A 16,219-nucleotide genomic window follows, 5' to 3' on the forward strand; every position below is an offset into this window, starting at 1 on the left:
TAGACATCATGATTTCGACTCGGCGTTCTTACTTGTAAAATCAGCCAAAACTAAAAGCCATATCTTGGAATTATCTACGTAATTATTTCATGTAAGAAACAAGTAATTTAATATTCAGTAAAGTGATTTTTGTTGTTTTGTTGTTAACTTGTAGAATACCAAGAGAGAGGTTTTTTTAGTGGATTTGCGAAACTGCCACGTCCAGTATGTTTATTTCTTATTTTCAAAAAAGACAAGAGAAAAGAGCAAGGACTTCACTCTCTTTGGGTCAAGTACATGTAACTGTAATTCACGGCCACCTGCCATTTTATATTTTTCTCATTATAAGAATATACACCCTCTATTGGTTGTCATGTTGTAAATTTTGTATTTACTGCCACCCGGTAAATTCAAAATTTACAACATGACATTATGGAAAAAAAATATGTAACGTCAGGTGCCTGTGCTGTAACTTTATCATAGCACAAAAATAGTGTTATTCCGTGTGCACACTGTATGGTAAAAAAGCTAAATGAAATATAAATCTTTGCTGCTGGTTGTTACATCAGAACGATAGATGAAACCTCGAATGTCCATAATGCTCAAAGTGAGATTAATCGCAAATCTCGCCTTACTCTGGATAGATTTAAGATCGTGTATATTGACGGAGGTTGATACTGTTTCCGCACGAGAGTTGTAAAACTAATTGACGATTAAATGAATGGTAATCGGCTTCCCTCATGGACATCAAGGACAACAACGTCACAGAATTCTCCGGCTCCCTGTCGGCCCCTCAGGTCACACTAAAAGAGAATTCTGCGTTGGGATGAGCGTTTATAGAGATAATCCAATTAAATTTTTGGCGAAAACTTAATCCCTTTAGGCGATTAGTTTTTAGACGGGGTTTCTTTACATTCGATAGAAAATGGAGAGTATTCGAGAATTTAGAAAAATGGAGAATATTCTAGTTTTCCGCGCCTGGTTTCGTACACTATGCATGAAGTCGAAGAAAAAAGTATGATTTCCCTCATTTATTTGAGGACGATGGAATTTTAAACTTAGAATTTATTCAGAGAGCATCAAGAGGAACATTAAAGCATTTTAAAAGTGTAATTATGTTTAAAATCAAATTTTCAAAACCAATATATACCGCAATATGCAATTTTTTTAAAAGAAAAAATCAACTCTGAACCAAACAACAAAGGTGAACAATTTTTTAAACTTCACTACTGTGGATTCCTAATTAAACGCGAGGAATTAATTTCCGCGTAAAATTGCGAGAAGCAACTCTCGCGGATTTTAAAATCTCGCTTTTAATTTTCAGACAGTTTTGAACTATAGGAATTTATAACCAAAATTGCTGATCGCGATTTCATATTCTCGCGATACAAAACACCGGAATCGCGGAATTAAGTATTCGTGTAATATAAGGAATTTACAGTATATGGCGACTTTTTACAATATTTTACATACTTTTAAAAGAAAATGAAATCCCTCGAGCAGAAAAATAATAATAAAAAAAAAGATTGGGAAAACTTGAAAATTGAGCGTGTTTAACAACTTCCCAAAGAGTCCCGTAATAAATTTTGAAACTTTTGAGACGGCCCCCTGGAAAATCGGGGTGGTAAATAAGTGTGGGTTTCTTTTTAAATCAAAAAATGATTGATATACAAGTAAAACTACATGTAAGAAATTTCATTAAAATATCTAGGGTAAAAATAATTAGACTGCGCCCGGTTGATAAACTTTATGGCAACAGTAAAAGAATACTGTAGATTCCTAATTAAACGCGAGGAATTAATTTCAGCGTAAAATCGCGAGAAGCAATCCTCGCAAATTTTAAAATCTCGCTTTTTTACAGACAGTTTTGAACTATAAGAAATTATAGCAAAAAATTGGTGATCGCGATTTTATATTCTCGTGATTTGATAGATGACAGCAGAATCGCGGAATTAAGAACTCGTGTAAAATAAGGCTTTACAGTAGTGTCAGTGATATGTATAATACTAGTATATATAATCAACACCTTCACAACCAGTGGTTTATTTTATACACAATATGCACGATACTGGCACTATTAATCGTCTTTCATACTTATACTAAAAAGTCTCTGATCATTTGATATTTTTTATATAAAAATGGGTCTTTACGTGCGTTATTGTTCATTTATTCCCTTTTGATACTCTCAGCGTCTGTTAAAAACTTAAGTCGGTATCAATTATGTGTAATATGTACACTAAACAGTTCCGTAGGATGTAGGCGTAAATACAGTTCTGTCACAGCAAGTTTCTGTAGTGGTAAGTTTACAATACTGTTGCGGTATGAACAGGTCGTTTTTACAATAGATCTAATTATAGCATTGTTACATTTAACACTTTCAAATATGTAAGGCTGATTAATTACACTCATGGTACTCGGTTCGAATACAATAAATATACTATTACTCAATTAAAGGGGCATGGTCACGATTTTGGTCAAAAATTATTTTTCCGATTTTAATGTTTACAATGCTTCAGTTAGGTATTTTTAATAGGCAAACATAGATTGAGTGCCATTCGTTGAGTTATAAGTGAGTTACAACAGAGCTTGAAACTCCTTGATTGTAAACAAAGCGTTTGTTTACATTTTGAATGTTGAAGTGAAAATTCCAGTTTTAGCCTTAAAATGAATGTGATAAAGATAAAGAACTGTCTATTTATGCTTAAAATGAATAAAAGATAGACAAATTAGCTTGAAAAAGATTTTTTACTGGTATATTGAACCTATGTAAACAAAAACAAGGCACGAGCCTTGTTTACACGGCAAAGAATTATGAGCCCTGTATCTTGCTCTACGAATATGCCTCTTAAATTTCATTTGATCATTAGAAATGCATTCCTTAAGCATTGTAAATAATAAAAACAGAAAAATAGAATTGGACCAAAATCGTGACCATGCCCCTTTAAGAGATATGTTAAAGGGACCTAAACACGATTTGAGACCAATTTTTCTGTATTTTTTTATGTATAAAATAATTTACTTGTGCAGTGAGAATAACTGGCAAAAGTTGGAATGTTAGACGTCAACTTATAAGAGAGATACAAAGGTAAGAATTCACTGTCATGTAAACAAAACTCGAGTCTTGTATTTGTTTACAAATGTACAGTAAGGAATTGCCATTTCTATGAAAAATTGACTCGTAACAAACAAAATCAACCTATTCAGTGTGTTCATCAATGATATTGTCAACCAGAAAAGGAAACATTTAAAGCTATACACGCTATAATTTGCGTCAATTTTGAATGACAGTGAAAACGCATGTGTTTGTCTACTTATAAAATTTATCCTTAATCTGTAAATTACAAGGGTGAATTCCATCTCGTTACAAAGATATAGATTTTTAATTGTTTATTTTCCTGCCAGGAAAATATACCTTTTCATGAATATTGATGAAGGAAGAGCAAACCGACCTGATTGCGCATGTCCGCGGAGAACTAGGTGGTCGTTATTGTTTGCCTAATTAAATATCCAACTTGATTTTTAATATGCTTAACGGTTGTTAAATTGAAATACATACATGTATAATGAGTAAAATACGCTTGTCATTCACGATACCCTTACTTCTGCATTAACACTTATAGGATCTATAAATAGCACATAGGGGAAAAACTTAGGTCTACGTCATTTTTTTAAAGGAAGTATTCATATCTACTCACAGGCTTGCATTTTTTTCTTTTGTTTGTACACGTATATCGGACAAATTTATGCTTTACTGAAAATATCCTTTCCTTTGTGAAACTATCACAATTATGAAGATGTTGACCCTTCACCAGTTTTGGTATGATAGGCTAAATTTAGCTGTCGATATCACGTGATAGATTGATATTCACGAGGAGGCATTACAATAAATATTTTTTATTGTTTAATATTTGATATATTTGTTACGTGATCGAATTGAGCATTATAATTAACAGAATAAAGGTAACTTTTATTAGTAATCAAACACATACATTTTCCCCTTTATTCAAAATTGACGCAAATTATAGCGTGTATAGCTTTAATCGAAACTTATACCAATAAAAACACGTATAAACATTAAAAAGACTTGAGCAATGACTTAACAAAACATAGAATTTTACACTGTATCTTGCTTGTGGCTCAATATTTGACTTTCAAATTTTAAGGAGGCATTAAAAAAAACAATGTTATTTAACCATTCTAAACATAAAAACAGAAAAACAAATTGTGTCCAAGTTTTTCTAACATAATTATCTCTTACAATCAGTGCCTGTGGTATATTATATTTTTTTTTAGAATTTCTATCATCATTTCAGCCGTATCTAAACAGTTGTGTAAAAATCGTAACATAGTGCATCAATTCGTTTTGAGTAAAACGGTGACTTAATATTTTATTCAATAATTTAAAAGTTTCAAAGTAATTGTTCCCCGCCACAACGCGGAGCGGGGACATAGAAATGCCGGGCGTCCGTCCGTTCGTCCGTGTGTCCGTGTTTCCGTCCGTCACACTTTTTTGTAAGCGCTCTTATGTCTACAAATTTTGACGGATTTTCATTAAATTTATACCAAATGTTTATACCACTAATACTTTGGTCAAGATCGAAAATCAGCATTGGTCGATACTTTTTGTTGGAGTTATGGGACTTTGACTACAATAATGACTCCGTTTTATCCAAAAATTGACCTTGTAAGCGCTCTCATGCCTACAAATTTTGACGGATTTACATGAAATTTATACCAAATGTTTATATACCACTAATACCTTGGTCAAGTTCCTAAATCAGCCTTGGTCGATACTTTTTGTTGGAGTTATGGGACTTTGACCACAATAATTACTTCATTATTATATCAAAAATTGACCTTGAAAGTGCTTTCATGCCTACAAATTTTAAGATATTCATAAAATTTATACCAAATGTTTTATGCATACAGTATACTGCTTGACCGGCGGGGGGCCCAAGAATTCTATTCTTGTTTTAACAGGGTTTTTTTTTACAATCAGCGTCAGTGACATGATGACGGTTTGATTATAATCATTGACAGTGATATATAAATTAAAGTGTGGTATGTTTACAGTACCTGTATATATGGTGTGTTATGGTTACCGCGATTCATTAAAATGGTGAAAAACAAAGCATGGAATTGGAAACCGACGAAGAAGAGGGAAAAAAACACAGAGAGCATGGATCAGAGCACGGAGCTGAGCAGTTCCCAGGAACCGCCCTCAGTAAGTGAATTACTTAAGGAAGCAAATCGGGTCCTTTATGAGAATACCTCTGTTTTTAACGATGACAACCCTAGCAGTCCGAACCACCCACCAATAACTTCACCCCCCCCCCCCTCAATAAATCTGGGAGCCTTAGCATAGACAACAAACTTGACCTTATTATGAAAAAGTTAGAATCGCATTAACCTTGCAAAAATTAAATCAGCAGATTTCGAAAAATCAGTAGATTTTGTATCTAATAAGGTCGACTAGTTTGATAAAAATGTAGTGATGTCTCTAAAGTTGTGGCAGCACAAGTTAAAAAACAGCAACAGTTGGAAAAATCCATAAAGTTGGAAAAACGATTCAATGTGACCACCTATACCGAAAAAGTGAAAAGTTTTCGAGACACAGTGCTAGATTTAAAGTGTCGGTCAATGAAAAATAACCTTGTCTTTACTGGCCTTGGGGTGAGACGAACAACGAGGACACAGAAAGGAATCTCCGTGACTTCATATATCACGAGCTTGAAATCGAGAACAACATTGAATTTAATGATGTGCACCGTTTTGGTCGTTTCTACCGCGGAAAAGATCGCCCTATTGTCGCCCGTTTCTTGTACCACGGCGATTTAGTACATGTTTTGAAAAATGCCCACAAACTTCAAGGGAAGCCTTATGGAATCCACGAGCAGTTTCCAAAAGAAATCGAGGACAGGCGTTGACTTCTGTATCCAATACAAAAACGATGTAGAAAAGCCGGTCATAAGACAAAACTAGTGAGGGACAAACTCTTCATAGATGGCAAATTGTACGAACCCCAGGACCCCGCTGTAACCACCGAATCCGCTCGCGGCGCCTCCTCGGTATAGGGCTTCCGTCGGGATAGTGAATTTTCCGTCTGTGAAAAAATATCAAACCCCGGGTCTGTCTCGTTAAACACTATTTAAGTATGCTCCTGGAACATATGAACCGTCAGATATACCATAAAATTAAAGACCCAGCATTTATATCAATTATTGACTCGTATGATATCATTTTTTTGTCTGAGGGTTGGCTCGATGTACATATTGATATTGATGATAGTCTAATTAAAGACAAATACTCATATAAGTGTTTTCCTAGAACGTCATGTAGAGGTGGAGGTTTTATTCTTATATACGGAAAAGAGCTGCACAAATGTTTGTGTGTAGAGAATATTGTACATGAATCTATTTTGTGGATCAAGCTAAAAAACGGTATTAATGATGACAATACTGACCTGTATATCGGATTTGTGTATATACCACATGAAAACAATGTTTTTTCAAGAAAAATGAAATTGATTTATTTAGTAAACTTATCGAAGATATATCAATGTACAAAGAAAAAGGTTGTGTTATTGTAAGTGGTGATTTCAACTCACGAATAGGCACTTTGCCAGATTATATAGAACACGATGTCATGGGCACAGAGATGAGTACTTTTTTATCCCTTGTTATAGATTATAATTGTGATGATCCCATGTATTTTAGAGAGTCACAGGATACAGTTGTAAATAGTTTTGGAAGGCTTTGCCGTTCAACTTGTACACGAGTATCTAATGGTCGTACAGTTGCCGACAAAGAAGGTAGATAATCATTTTTAATCATATTGGTGCAAGCGTAAATGATTTTGCGTTAGTTACAGAAAATTACTTTCATATTATTGATTATCTCCAGGTTGACGATTTTAATGAATGGTCTAACCACTCTCCTTTATATTTTCATATATGTGTTAATAGACATGTTATACCTAATGTTGAGATAAGTAATGCGAATACGCATTTTATTAGAACATGGTGGGATGAATCGTTGTATGATGATATAAGAATTCAATTGTATGATCATTTACCGCAATTGGATGAAGTTTTAGTTAATGTAGAACTAACAGAAAACGGTGTGAATAATTGTATAGATTCATTCACGCAAGTACTTAATAAAGTATTTTTACCGCATTGTAGCAAAGAGTTTGTTGTAAACAAAACTAGCAATTATACTCATTGTAAAAGTTATGAAACCTTAGACAACAAACCTTGGTTTGATGAAAAATGTGTAAATCTTCGGAGAATCTATTTACGGAATTTGAAACTATTTAATAGTGCAAAAACCCATTACAATAGAACGCTTCTGGTTTCAGCAAAAAGAACTTACAAAAAGTATGAAGGAAAACTTTTAAAGCTTGTTTACCTCCGATATCAAGGAGATCATATGGCTTATTTAAAAAAGAAGAACCCCAAAAAATGCTACCATTTCTTTCGTCAACGTAAGAACCCTATACAAGGACCAGCTATTATAAATTTCCATGACCATTTTAAAGAACCATGAGAACTGTCCTCCTCGGATAGCAACACCTACTCCGATCAAGAATTTACACTCGCTGAAACGGACAATTCTTCATACCCCGAACTTAACGGTCCAATAACAACAGAGGAGGTAACTCGCGTCATAAAACGTTTGAAAAAGGACAAGTCTCCATGACCGAATATTTTATTGCGTTTGGTGACTATCTTACTACATACTTAGTTGACTTATTTAATGTTGTCTTTTCCTCGGGAATCGATCTTTCCCCCAAAATGGTCAGAAGGTATTATAACTCCTGTTTATAAAAAAGGAGATTCTATGGACTGTAATAATTACAGAGGTATCACACTTGTAAGCTGTCTATCTAAAATATTTACATCTCTATTGAATGACAGATTAGGTAATTGGTCCAATGCATAAAAGGGTATCTCTGACGCTCAATTTGGCTTTAAAGCTGGATATAGTACAACAGATGCAATTTTTATTTTACATTGGTTAATTAGTCGAAATATTGCAAAGAGGAAAAAATTATTTTGCAGTTTTGTAGATTATCAAAAGGCTTTTGACAAAATTGATAGAAATCTTATGTTTTTTAAAATTAGCAAGAAGTGATGTTGATTGTCATATGTTAAATATTATAAAGTCTATGTATAGTAACATAAAGTCATGTGTAAAATATCAAAATCATAAATCCGAATTTTTTTTATTGTCTCGAGGGTTTGATGCAGGGTGAGTCTCTGTCTCCTTTCTTATTTTCCTTGTATGTAAATGATTTTGAAATTGAATTCATAAAGGAGATGTGTCTACCTGTTGAAATTGGAGATATGGCTTTATTCTTGATTATGTATGCAGACGACCCTGTACTTTTTTCAGAGACAGAGCAAGGTTTACAAGATATGCTTGATTGTTTACAGCAATATACATCCAAGTGGAAGTTAAAAGTTAATGTAGATAAAACAAAAATTGTTGTATTTAGAAAAGGTGGAAGGTTAAAAAATAATTATTGTTGGAAGTATAATAATTAATTTATTGATATTGCTGAAAACTTCAATTATCTTGGTATAACTTTGAATTTTAATGGCAGTTTTCATAAAACGCAAAGTGTTTTAGCATCACAAAGTAGAAAAACGATGAACTGTTTATTGTCAAAAATGAAGCCGTTACAATTGAACGTAAATACAAAATTGTCACTGTTTGATACATATATTGGTAGCATAGTACATTATGGTTGTGAATTATGGGGACAGCACCCAGCAAGTGAATTAGAAAGTATACATTTAGATTTTTGTAAGAAATTATTATGTGTTAAGAAAAGTGTTACATCAATGATGGTATATTTTGAATTGGGGCGTAAACCACTGCAGTTGGATAGAAATTATAGAATGTTGAAATATTGGATAAAATTAAAGAATAGTGATAATTGTATTTTAAGCAATATATACCAAGATATGGTAAATGAATGTGAAACACAATTAGCCTCTAATTGTTGGCTCTCATACATAAAATTATTATATGGAACTGTAAAGAACAATTTAATGAACATGTATTCCTACTCGAAGTGAAACAGAGGTTGACCGATATGTTTATACAAGAAGGTCATGGCTACTTTGAAAATTCCCCCAAATGTATAATGTATAAGCACTTATGTAATAATTTTGAATTACAAGAATATTTAACAAAACAATACCAACTGTATATGTACAATTTATAAGTAAATACCGTTTATCCTCTCATCAACTAAAGATTGAACGTGGCAGATTTTATAACATCAATAGAAATGAGAGAGTTTGTAAACTATGTTCACTATCACAGATTGAAGATGAGTTTCATTTTATTTTAATTTGTCCATTTTATAAGGAAATAAGAAAGTTTTATGTAAAAAAAAAAATATTATTATGAAAAGCCTTCTGTCTTTAAACTTAATCAATTACTTTCAACAAAGAATATCAAAGAGTTGTGCAATTTGGGAAAATACCTATATAAATGCTCAAAATTACGATTTATAATTGTTGTTTTTGCTTTGAGAATATACTCTTCATTATCCTGTTTACTTTTGTCATGTACGTTTTGCACACTGCTATGTGCACACGCAGTCTAATACAAGATTATGATGGGGTTTTTTTTTTTGCTTTTTAAAAAATGTCGACATATGTTTGTTCACATTACTTATGTATATATGTTAAACCTATGAATCGTATGGTTCTTGGTAATAAACAATACAATACAGTATTATGGTGTTAACAGTTTTGTTACAATCAGCGTCAGTGATAATTATGTTTACAGTCCTTTTATAATCAGTGTCGATATGTTAACTGTTTTGTTGCAATCAGTACCAGTCATATATGTTAACAGTTTTATTACAATCTGTTAAAATCAGCGTCAGTGATATGTTTAAGTTTTGTAACACTCATTGTCGGTGATATGTCTACAGTTTTATCACAATCATTGACTGTGATGTGTTTACAGTTTTGTAACACTCATTGTCGGTGATATGTCTACAGTTTTATCACAATCATTGACTGTGATGTGTTTACAGTTTTGTTACACTCATTGTCGGTGATATATTTAGTGTTTTGTAACAATCAGTGTCGGTGATATGTTTAAAGTTTTGTTACACTCAATGTCTGTGATATATTTAGAGTTTTGTAACAATCAGTGTCGGTGATATGTTTAAAGTTTTGTTACACTCAATGTCGGTGATATGTTTACTGTTTTATCACAGTCATTGACTGTGATGTGTTAACAATTTTGTTACAGTCATTGTCAGTGATATATTTAGACTTTTGTAACAATAAGTGTCGCCGATATGTTTACATATTTTTTTTTCGATCAGTGTATGTGGTATGTTTACAGTTTTGACTAGAATAAGTGTCGATGATACTTTATTTAACATAATTATGATTTGTTCGGGCACGTAGCATCGTTTTTGAAATGGGGGACCAGACTCTCAAATCTTGATTAGGAAAACACACACACACACACACACACACACACACACACACACACACACACACACACACACACACACACACACACAGAGTTTTCTAAGTTAAGTTTTCTAAGTTTTTTAAGAAAAATGTTTGCTGCGAGAAAAGGGGGGGGGGGGTGGGGGTCTAATGCTACGTGTCTGTTTCTTTTCCATGACGATTTGCAATTTAAAAAAAATATATTTCTCTCTTTTTTCTTATATTAACAATGAAATACCGCATTGAGTAGCAAAAATATTTCATAAACCTTATTCCCGTACACATTCAATCAATCTTAACCTGATATGGCCGTGTCTTAGAGTGGCTTGTTTAGAACTTCTTTAAAAAAAATATCGTGTAACAAAAATTGAATGATTTTCTTGTGGAGAATAAAACGAACATTATGGTAAAATCGGCTAATTTGGTTTTATTTAGGAATGTATCTAAATTGAGGTCGACAGCAAGTCTGTGATGAAAGATGATATTTCTTAATAAGTGCCCCTTATAGAGCACTTTTTCATCGATCCATCGAAAGAGCCTTTAACACTTGATGTATTCGTTAGTGTAAATCCAGTCGTGAATCCGACCTTCGATCTTCATGTAGCGAAATGCAAGTAAATGTATCCACTTAATATCGAACACACAGGAGAACGCTAATTTCTTATCATTTATTAAGATGTACTTCAAACATAGAACTTATTCTGAGTGATTCAGACATAGGTCACTAATTTTGAAAATTTAATAGTCATTTGATTGTCTGACTTAAGTTACATCACAAAAAAAAACTTTGGAAGAGTTGTTTTATAAAACTCTATAATAAATATTGTTCAATTCAAAATAAGGCCATGTTCACTACCGTCTGGTAAAAACACGTTGTTTGTTTATGTGTGCATGTTTTATGTTAATTTTAATTGCCTATAGTACAACACCTATAAAACTGATTTAACTAATTAACCTGATTTTTCTTTTAGAGAATAAGATTTTTCCTTTACTTATGTCTGATTTCTGGATAATACATGGCGCAATAGCATGATTGCAAACTGCTTACTGAATTACAGAATAAAGTACATGTAGAGTAATACTATGACGTCATACGGAACTCATTTAAAGATATGGAAGTACTCGGGCGGTTTTACCTCGAACCACCTGATATGGAGCTTAATTCCGTGTATATTAGGCAGCAGCGGCATGAAGTATATCTACATGATATTCCGGCTCAAAAACCAAAGAATTAGTCAAAAATAATATCGCAACATAAGTTTCCTTGTTGTAGATTTAAGTTTCAATTTTATATCCCTAATTTATAAAAGACAACATTGAGGAATTTTACAGTTTTATATCATTTCTTTAGCGCATTTGATCATATGAAGTCAACAAAGCCATACTGATGGCAAAGAAACTAGAGCATATTGATAATTATAATTCATCAACAGCTAAAAATTTAGATCTCAGATCAAAAATCTCATTTACACATAGAAAATAGATTCACCAATGAGTTACCCCTCCCACCATATGATTGGGGAGGATGACGTTAAAAAATATTGAAGTGAAAATCAGACAATTTTTTTTTTTTTTACTTTTTCAATTTTCCCTATCTTTGTAATAAATTCATACTTGTCTATTTTAAATTTAGAAAAAAAATATTTTGTTCTAACGCGAAATATCGTATAGTAGCTTGAATCACAAAATATATTATTCCGGAATTTTCTATTTATTCTGTTCTCCATGATCTACTTTTACCCCGCTCCTTGATCTTGTGACGGGTCTGAGAGAGTAAACAAATTATACAGCTGCGAACGGGTCGGAGATCAACCATACACGAAACAGAAAAGACACTGAGGGATAATAATCGAAAACGCCGTTAACGTTGATTTGGATTCTTCATTTATTATAAGAGGCGTAAGTCGTTGTAAACGAATCACCTTGTAAACACCTCAATGTGCGTTGACGTGTTGACAATTGTTGCTGTATGTTCAACGGAACACTAGGGACTGATTACTCATTGTCATGTGATTAGGACCATAGAATCAACACTTTCATTTTATTTGTTTTTTGTATATTTCCTTTTTAATTTTTGCTGATTTGTAACAATCAATGCACACATATTGAACATGCACTATCTAGCTTGCGCATTTTACATGTATACATGCATGATCAATACACAAGCTTTACAGAATTTGCACATAGAGTATTTGCAGTAACGCGCTGATGGGACGATTATATTAGCCTACATACTTTCAGTCTGAAATTATGTAATGTGTGTACCTTATTTAGCATATCTAATTGGTTATTGGACCAGATACATGTACATGTATTTGACATGTGAGTCGCTCAGTATGTTAAAAAACTTTTTCAAGTCATGTTATATGGTGAAAGGTGATATATGATTTTGTAATGAATCTAAGTGTGGTAATTGTAGTAATCTGGGTCACATGTATCGGATGCTGACATTGTATGTGTTCTGTGAATGTCAAACCTGGGCTTTACTGTAAAAAAAGAAATTGAAATGTTATACATTGAACATTGTTTTTCCTGGAAGGGCTTATGAAATGTTATACATTGAACATTGTTTTTCCTGGAAGGGCTTATCTTCTGTCTACAAAATGGTATACAATCTTCATTTCCGTGGGATTAATGATTAGTTGTGAAATTTTAGGAATACGTTGTTGAAAGTCAGACCAGTTCACCTTACTAGCGATTCAGAGGGCCCAGGTTCAAATCCCAGCTGGTCCACCATTATTTCTCCCATCCTGTTACACACTAATGTTTTTTTTTATCCATTCATTTAGATTGGAGTAAAACAGAAGTAAATTCATGGCATCACAGAACAAGGATGCCCCTCCTGCTTATCAAGAAATAGCAGGTCAACAAGGGGGTAAGTGGCTGACCAATGCATGTTTTATATTTATAACAAAGTGAATGATGATAGACATCTTTGAATATAAAATGGATGAAGGTAATAATACATTGATGTGATCAGAAACAAGGAACTTTGTTAAGAAAAGAATTTGCCAAGCCCTATAGATATTTTCAAACCTACACAATCAGGGCCTTCACATCTGTTTATCAGTCCCACATCAAAGATATTGACAGTCCTGACCTTGATTAAAGAATGGGATTTGTGACCTAAAACTTGTACATATAAATCAATGTTCTAATTTGTGATAACTTCTAGTAAAGGCAATATATTTAGGTGTTAACTATCACCAAAAATTTGTGTCCAGTCAGTAGTCCTTTACTTTAATAAGTAAGATATAAGAAGGGAAATAGGGACTTATACTTGGCATAAAGGTTGTATGTATGGTCAGGGTCCTGATCTTTGGTCATTGATAAAGGTCAAGGTCATGTCAGAGTTTTTTCAGGACTTCTGTAAACTTAAGTGCAAAAAAATTTACTTCCATGAATTTGAGATTGTATACTGCTAATGCTCTTTTCAAAGTGCAATTATAGATAATGAATTAATTTCCCTTGACAGGTGGAGGTTATGGAGCAGTCCCTCCAAACGCCCCCTACCAGGGTGGCTACCCTCCCGCAGGGGCATACCATCAGGGTTATGACCCCTCCAAGGAACACACTGGATACAACCAGCCAGGGTATCCCCAGGGGGGACAAACAGGGTACCCTGGGCAGCCCGGATACCAGCAGCAGTACGGGGTCATAGTTCAACAACAGCCAGCCACTCAAGTGGTTCTCGTTGGAGGATGTCCTGCATGCAGGGTAAATCTTGTTTTAGTCCACGTACAGTCAAACCTCATTTTCTAGAACTTGTCAGGACAGAGAAAAAAATCTTTGAGATGTGAGGTCTGAGGATTTGAGGTACATGTATTAAGATTAAAATGCTTTAAAACCAGTGGGTGGACTTTCAACTAGGTTACTTTAACAAATCCATGGTTAAGAAATATGGTTGTATAATGAAGTAATAAATGTTTAAGATGCTAAAGTTTGACTTTATATCAATAAAATCCACATGTTTCATGTGATCTTTGGAAGCTAATGATTGCCTCTTAATAATAAAAGGCTATTACACATTACCCTCTTATTATAATTATATATAATTTTTATTGGTTTAAAAGTTTTTACATTTTACTTACATCTTAATTCATCAAGATTTACTTTACAGAACAGATTTTTACCATCAATTAAAAAATATTTATCTAAAGAGATAGGTTCTTCAATGCTTATATTAACCGCCTAACGCTATTCAAACAGGAAGTTGATACATATGACAATGCTTTTTTTCTGTGGTTACAGGCGGGAGTGTTGGAGGAGGATTACACATGTCTGGGTGTGCTCTGTGCCATCCTGTTCTTTCCGATCGGAATTCTGTGTTGCTTAGCAATGAGGCAGCGTCGCTGCCCCAACTGTGGGGCCATCTTTGATTAAACGTTAATTCATGGACTGTGCAACAACGGATGATAAAGACCAGATATTGGAGATGTCAAGAACTAAACATTTTCACATAAACACTCTGTTAGATTAATAAATTACCCATGATCTTTTGATTTTGTACTTGAGAGAAGTGTACATAGCACAGCTAATTAGAATCATTCATTTATACAAGTATTAGTAAAATCGCTTGCAAACTATAGCTCCAGTGGCTTCTGTAACAAATTAAGTGAATCAATAAGGGGTTCAATGTAAACATTCAAAATTTCAGTTATCAATACAATTTGTGTTACTAAGCCACAGAAGATTATAAGTCACTTCCATAAAGCTAGGTCTTATTTCCCCCTTACAAAAAAGTGAGACTGATGCTAAAGAAGGGACTGAGAACCTTCAGAGCTCTTAAGATTTGTACATGAACTGTGTATTTACCAGTAGGTGATTGTTTTCCCAACTTTCACCCATTTAAAGGACTAATGTAATGTGCTTGCATCAGTATAAATTATGAGCTGTTACACACTATTTAAAAACTTCTTTTTCATTTAAAAAATCAAAAGGTAAAGGTGTTACTCAATGTAATTTTATACTTTTTCGTTCAATAATTATATATAACAGTTACTGATTATTATTGCATAATGCATTAAGATTACAAGTTGAATCATTGTTACTACATTGTATGATATTGCAAAATGATTTTTAGATATTTAATTGTAAATTATTACTTTTTATTCATGCATAACTCTAGTAGTTTATAAACTAGTCTATATCTGTGATTATATCTGGCTGTGTTTCCTCCCATTGATTTTAAGACTTGCTCCATTTAATAAAATGTTTTTGTCCAAAGCATTTGATAAAAAAATAGTCTGCAGTTTGAATGAATAGCGGTATTTTTTTTTTCTAAATGTTGCTGCAATATGAAGTACTTGTGGTTTTGTCTTTCCTAACTTCAACATTCATGCAATATTTGCAATTCTCAAGAAAATATGTGGCTACGAATTTTTTATTAAACCTATCCTTCACAGACTTTTTGTGTACTGTATACATCAATTTTTTGATTATCATTTACATGCTAAACATGCTTATTCATATTCATTATATGACTCATCAGGTATGTCACTATCGTGTGTACTGTGTACCAGTACGTACTATACACATTTTTTCCATTTGTTTTTGGTGTATTGTTCATCAGTTTTATATACATGTATTATTGGTTGTAAATAAATTCAATTTACTTTGAAAAAGATTATTTTTTGTTTCTTTGTATCAGTAAAGTCACAGATAGAAAATTTCCTTGTTAAAAGTATATACAAATATACTGCTAGTGTCATATTACAATATCTTATAATGCAGATGCTCAGTTATAGGAAA

General features: G+C 33.1%; 1 protein-coding gene across 2 annotated transcripts; it reads left to right on the forward strand.

The window, feature by feature from the left end:
- Positions 1 to 6,771: 6,771 nt before the first annotated feature.
- On the forward strand, positions 6,772 to 16,092 carry LOC128167407 (brain protein I3-like). Of its 2 annotated transcripts, none has more exons than XM_052833113.1 (4): positions 6,772 to 6,790; positions 13,258 to 13,343; positions 13,944 to 14,185; positions 14,720 to 16,092. In XM_052833113.1, the coding sequence occupies exons 2-4, from the start codon at positions 13,283 to 13,285 to the stop codon at positions 14,849 to 14,851; spliced, it is 435 nt and encodes a 144-aa protein (XP_052689073.1). In that variant the 5' UTR covers positions 6,772 to 6,790; positions 13,258 to 13,282; the 3' UTR covers positions 14,852 to 16,092. The 2 variants fall into 2 exon arrangements, with proteins under 2 accessions (XP_052689073.1, XP_052689072.1); XM_052833112.1 differs by lacking the exon at positions 6,772 to 6,790 and adding an exon at positions 12,208 to 12,367.
- Positions 16,093 to 16,219: the final 127 nt, after the last annotated feature.

This window comes from Crassostrea angulata, chromosome 10 (assembly GCF_025612915.1).
Source record: "Crassostrea angulata isolate pt1a10 chromosome 10, ASM2561291v2, whole genome shotgun sequence".
NCBI lineage: Eukaryota > Metazoa > Mollusca > Bivalvia > Ostreida > Ostreidae > Magallana > Magallana angulata.

What these genes read in the sequence shown, in the direction of transcription:
- LOC128167407 (XM_052833113.1), top strand. Translation starts at nt 13,283, where the DNA reads ATGGCATCACAGAACAAGGATGCCCCTCCTGCTTATCAAGAAATAGCA. An exon ending in AATAGCAGGTCAACAAGGGG is followed by an intron (nt 13,344 to 13,943) that starts GTAAGTGGCTGA and finishes TTCCCTTGACAG; the next exon opens with GTGGAGGTTATGGAGCAGTC. An exon ending in GAGGATGTCCTGCATGCAGG is followed by an intron (nt 14,186 to 14,719) that starts GTAAATCTTGTT and finishes CTGTGGTTACAG; the next exon opens with GCGGGAGTGTTGGAGGAGGA.